Source organism: Sapajus apella, unplaced genomic scaffold, assembly GCF_009761245.1.
Source record: "Sapajus apella isolate SASKATOON/1434 unplaced genomic scaffold, GSC_monkey_1.0 scaffold82, whole genome shotgun sequence".
Lineage (NCBI taxonomy): Eukaryota > Metazoa > Chordata > Mammalia > Primates > Cebidae > Sapajus > Sapajus apella.
In genome coordinates, this window is record NW_022437022.1 from 8,109,672 (window position 1) to 8,115,671 (window position 6,000).

At 45.5% G+C, this 6,000-nt stretch overlaps 1 protein-coding gene across 12 annotated transcripts in view; it reads right to left on the reverse strand.

Moving 5' to 3' along the window:
• SYTL3 (synaptotagmin like 3) overlaps nucleotides 1-6,000 on the reverse strand; it is a 118,828-nt gene that overhangs the window by 55,226 nt on the left and 57,602 nt on the right. For all 12 annotated transcript variants that reach the window (XM_032253178.1, XM_032253173.1, XM_032253174.1 and 9 more), the window contains 2 exons: nucleotides 4,390-4,441; nucleotides 2,373-2,442 (listed from right to left, as the gene is read on the reverse strand). In XM_032253178.1, coding sequence (XP_032109069.1) covers nucleotides 2,373-2,442; nucleotides 4,390-4,441 — 122 coding nt within the window. The remainder of the gene's footprint in view (nucleotides 1-2,372; nucleotides 2,443-4,389; nucleotides 4,442-6,000) is intronic.

A 6,000-nucleotide genomic window follows, 5' to 3' on the forward strand; every position in this document is an offset into this window, starting at 1 on the left:
AGTAGCTGGGACTACAGGCATGTGCCACCGCGCCCAGCTAATTTTTTTGTATTTTATGTAGACACGGGGTTTCACCATGTTGGCCAGGATGGTATTGATCTCTTGACCTTGTGATCCGCCCGCCTCGGCCTCCCAAAGTGCTGAGCTTACAGGCGTGAGCCACCGCGCCTGACCTATGCTATGTATTTCATCTGCATCATTTCCCATGCTGGAGGTAAAAACTGCATAGAGACTTTTAGAGTTTTAATTTGTGTTATGCATTTTTTTTTCTGCAAATTGACTCCATGGAAGTATGTCATCACAACATGACTTTGACATGTACATAAAAATGTTGATATTTCCTCAGTAAGTGAAGAGATCTCCTTTTTGTGCATCTGTATTTGCAAAAGATACAATTTCTTGAAATCTCAGCCGTTTGGGTGACTGCATATGCAGTGGTGACCCACAGCGGTTTTTGATCCATCTCGTCAAATGACTGTTTGAAAAGTACCTTTGTTCATGACAATATTTCAGTTACAAAGCTGGATCTGCACAATACCAGCCATCGTAATATGTGTTTCTACATTCCCCTTTCTGATGTATTTCTTTATAAATATGGCTCATCTGCTCATAACTGTTATACTCATGGGACTGGCGTTAGTACAGCTTAGAGTTCATGCTTGTAAAAATATGCATGCTGTTTCAGCCTATTTATTGTGTAAAGCGGCCAATGAAGTGTTCCGTCACGGTTTTTGATTTTAGTTTGTTTGTTTAGAGACAGTCTAGCTCTGTCGCCCAGGCTGGAATGCTGTGGTGCAATCATGGCTCACTGTAGCCTTGGCCTCCTGGGCTCAAGGAATCCTCCTCCCTTAGCCTCCTAAGTAGCTAAGTCTACAGGCATGTGCTGCCATACCCAGCTAATTTTGTTATTTTTTGGAGAGATGGGGTCTCACTATGTTGCCCAGGCTGTTGTCACGTTTTTATATGTTTCTCAAATCCCCTTTAAATTTTTAAAGTAAATTTCTTCAAAATAATTTTTTAGATTTTCTAGAATTATATTTTTAGGATTTTGCTCTTTCAGGATCCAGCATTCAGGATGATGGCACTCATCATCTGGGAGTATGATCAGCTCCCATATTCTCCCGTATATAACTGCTCTCTTTGATTTACAGAATAATAATGAAGATAACCAAGACAATGTATTTTCATGGCACTTTATGGTTCTCCAAGTACCAGCATAGACATTATTTTGTTAATTTCTCACAACAGCTACGGGAGGACAAATATAGATGCTTTCTGACTTACGATGTTTTGACTTACAATTTTCTGACTTGATGATCGTGTGAAAGCAATACATATTCAGTAGAAACCATACTTTGCATTTTGATCTTTTCATTTTGCATAAGATTTTTATTATTATAAAATAGGCTTTGCATTAAATGATTCTGCCCAACTGTAGGCTAACGCAAGTGTTGGAGCACATTTAAGGCAGGCTAGGCTAAGCTATGATATTTGGTAAGTTAGGCGTATTAAATACAATTTTTTTTTTTTTTTTTTTTGAGATGGAGTCTTGTTCTGTTGCCCAGGCTGGAGTGCAGTGGCACTTGGCTCACTGCAACTTCCACCTCCAAGGCTCAATTAATTCTCCTGCCTCAGCCTCCCGAGTAGCTGGGACTATAGGTACCCACCACCATGCTCAGCTAATTTTTGTATTTTAGTAGAGATAGGGTTTCACCATGTTGGCCAGGCAGGTCTCGAACTCCTAGCCTCAAGTGACCCACCTCAGGCTCCCAAAGTGCTGGGATTACAGGCATGAGCCACCATGCCTGGCTAAACATATTTTTGACTTATAATATTTTCAACTTACTATGGGTATATTGGGACATAACCCTACCATAAGTCAAGCAGCAGCTGTGTAATTACTTCCACCTCTCAGGGGGGAAACCCAGGTAACTTCCCCAAGATCGCACAGGTAATTTTTTTGGACAGAAATGGTGCTGGTCCACTGTACATTAGAGCCTGCAAACACGCGAAAGAGACACTCCCACTCTTGCATACCCATAACCAACCTTATTCCCCCTTAGAGCCCAGAGATGCTACACACACACCAGCACAAAGCAGAGTTGGGGAAGAGGGCTGACGCCATGCCAAGAGTAAAGAGACCTTAGGTGCAGGCAGAAGGGGTCACTGATGACGCAGATGGTTCCGCCACCAGATGGAGAGAAGCTCTGTCCAGCCTCGAGTCCCTCACTCCCTGCCCCACTTTGTGACCCGCTCCAGGCACAGTCAAATCCCTTTGCTGGGAGGTGCCCAGCCTCAGCCTTGAAAGCTCCCCTGCTTCCTCTCCTTGCCCCTTCCCCCTGCTAGAGAAGCGCCCAAAATGGATGCATTACCCTGCCAGGACTGCGGCCGCACTGGCTGTCACTCAGAGGAGGTGGAGTAGGAGGAACCACAGAAATTTTGCTGCAAAGGAAAATACAGGAATAAGAAACGGGTTGTGAACTATGCAGGTCATTAGCTTTACAAATACATAAAATGTGTCACTATTCTGGAATTCAAGTTCTCCACCTTTTTTTTTTTTCTTTTTTTTTTTTTTTTGAGATAGAGTCCTGTTCTTTGTCCACGCTGGAGTACAATGTCATGATCTCAGCTCACTGCAACCTCTGCCTCCTGGGTTCAAGTGATTCTCCTTCCTCAGCCTCCCAAGTAGCTGGGATTACAGGAGCCCACCACAACGCCCGGCTAATTTTTACATTTTTAGTAGATGGGGTTTCACCATGTTGGCCAGGCTGGTCTCAAACTCCTGATCTCCAGGGATCCCAAAGTGCTGGGATTACAGGTGTGAGCCACCACATCCAGCCTCTGCCTTCTTTTTTAACTGCCTCACTTTTTGGAAAAATAGCCAGCAGCCCTGCTTGGACCTGCTGCTCTTTGCGGGGCATGATTTCCTGGTATCTATATGAGGGTGACGCTGCCTTAAGCCTGGGTACTCCGCTCTGCTCAGTCATATGTTCTGAAATGCCCTAGGCGCCTGGGCCTGGACCTGCCACCTGGCTGCGGGGAAACTCCTGACTCCCACCTGCACTCCCGTGTTCTCTTAGCACAAACCATACCAGCAGAAGCACCGCAAATGTTGGGGATGTGAAAATCAACCATGAAGGAAACTGGAAGCTTGTGCTGAAAGAAATGGGAAAGACTGCTGGGAGCAGTGGCTCATTCCTGTAATCCCAGCACTTTGGAAAGCCAAGGCAGGCAGATCACCGGAGGTCAGGAGTTCAAGACCAGCCTGACCGACATGGTGAAACCCTGTCTCTACTAAAAATACAAAAATTAGCTGGGTGTGGTGGCACTTGCCTGTAATCTCAGCTACTTGGGAGGCTGAGGCAGGAGAATTTGCTTGAACCTGGGAGGCGGAGGTTGCAGTGATCTGCGATCTTGCCACCGTACTCCAGCCTGGAGACTGAGCGAGACTCCATCTCAAAAATAATGGGAAAGAATAGGGGAGGAAAAAAATGAAAGAGTCTTGATACTGGAAAATTTCACCATGGGCCAAACAAAATAGCGGCTGGTGGGGGCTTTCAGAAATACTTTCATAAATTCAGTGTCATCAGGTGTGTGAATGACGGCCAGCTTCATGACTGCTCGGTTTTTAGAATTTTGTGCAAAGAAGTTCACATCTCTCAGGCCATCATTCAACTTTATCAGTGTTTATTCCACCAATATCACTAACGTGCCAGGTGCTGGGGAAGGTGTTAGAGATAGGCATGATTAATCAAAGCAAATGCTTGCTTTAGAATTTCACTTAAGGTGCCATTAAAGATGATATTTAGTTTCCTTATAACATTTCAGGAGAATTTAAGAAACTGAGCAGAATTGCTGGGTACGGTGGCTCACACCTGTAATCCCAGCACTTTGGGAGGCCAAGGCGGGCGGATCACAAGGTCAGGAGTTTCAGACCAGCCTGCCCAACATGGTGAAACCCTGTCTCTACCGAAAATACAAAAATTAGCCGGGCGTGGTGGCTTGTGCCTGTAATCCCAGCTACTCAGGAGGCTGGGGCAGGAGAATCCCTCGAACTGGGGAGGTGGAGGTTGCAGTGAGCCAAGATCACACCACTGCACTCCAGCCTGGGTGACAGCGAAATTCCGTCTTAAAAACAAGAAACAGAGAAGAATGTTTAGTGAGAAAATACCATGCTTCTCATGAGAATCTGCAAAGCTTCTCATGAGAATCTGGAAACATCTCTGTTTTAATCTTTTTCAGGAACTTTACCTTTAAAACAAACAAAAAAAAAGAGGTACATTCCAAAGCAGTGACATGTGAAAGTCAAAGATCTATAAGTTCTTTCAGAGCGTCCTCTGCGCTCCTGCCCTGGAGGGCCTGGGACGGTCTGTCCCATGTAACACTCACCTCAGCTTCTGATAAGATTGCAAGAGCTGTGCTCCAGCTGTCTCATGTTTGCCTGCAAGAGATAGCAATAGAGGTCATTTATTAGTAGGAATAGCATTCGACTGGTTGAAATACAGGAAATAATAGATTAAAATTATTTTCTCTAGTATCATTTCTTGTGATTCAAAAGTAGGAGATCATTTTGAGGTGATAGAAATGTTCCAAAATTAGCTTGTGGCGATGGTTGTACAACTTAGTAAACGTACTCAACATCACTGCATTGTACACTGAAAAGATACATTTGACGTTCTGGAAATTAGACTCCCCTAAAGCCGTTGTTTAAGCTTTGTGGCACACACAATATGAAGCCATCATTGTTGGGAATGACTGCTTTTATTAAAAGTTGATGTGGATTAGCTTTCCTAAATCTTCCATTCGTCCTCTGGAAACATTTCATAATGGAATGAGTCTATTCCTCTAAACTGGCCTTGTGATGAAGATTAAATTAATCTTTTAAAAACTGTAATCTACTTATTTCTAGTTATGGAAGCTCATAATTTCCTAAATAAGACTGCATCTGATATAGTACTCTTTTTGTTGCAAGAAAAGAGGTTTTTATGATGTATTAAGATCCCAGAAATAAAACGCAGCGTGTTCCCAGTTCTGTGAACTCAACGTTTCCTGGCCAGGTGCATAGGAAGACATCAGTCTTCACCCAGCAGGGGGCCGGGAAGCAGGTTTCTCCTGCTAAGGGAGATTCCCAGGGGCCTCCATCTACCCAATACACAGGCCAGACTACCAGGCCTGCCACCCTCAGAGGCGGTCCAGCTCCTGTGCCGTGCCATGCGCTTGGGGGATTTTAGCCATTCCAAAGAAACATTTACATATGGAAACATAATTTCCATAAGACACACTGAAGGACGAGGACAGTGAGAAAGTCAGATGGGCTGACCTTTGGGAGGGCAAACAGCATCTGATGTTGAGCTTTCAACACCAAGCCTCAAGCCTCAAAGGAAGGAGGCAGCCCCCAGGTCGGGGTCCTTAACCCAGGCTGGCCACAGGGAGCACAGGAGCCTTTGAAATCAGCTAAAGTTTCCAGTCTACCTGCCTGTGTGCATTTTCTGGGGTTCATCTAGGGTACATCTGGCATTCTTGGGTTATTATAAGGTGCCTGTCAGCCTTCCCTCCCCATTAAGAAATGCTTCTCTAAGACAGAATGAGAAGGTACAATGCAGCCTTGCCTGAAGCTCCAGCACTCAACTAGTAGAACCAGCTGGTAATAGATGAAAGCTGGCACCTGCAGGAGCTGCCTAGAGAAAACATCCAGGTCCAAGCAAGAGAGACAGCCTGACTGCAGCGTGCTGGCTGTGGAAGCAAGAACAACAGCCACACTGCTCATCCTGCCTATCTCAGGGAGGGCACAGGCCCCAGAGACAGCAAGCGCAGAGCAGTCTGTGGGCAGGGACATACCACAGGGTGCTCCTGTCCCTGGGTCCCCCTGCCACATGTGGTCTTACAGCCCTCACTGTCACCCTGCCCCACATCTCCTGCTCTACATGACCTTACAGCTCTGTCACCCTGTCCCGGGACCCCCTGCTCTATGTGACCTTACAGCCCTGTCACCCTGTCCTG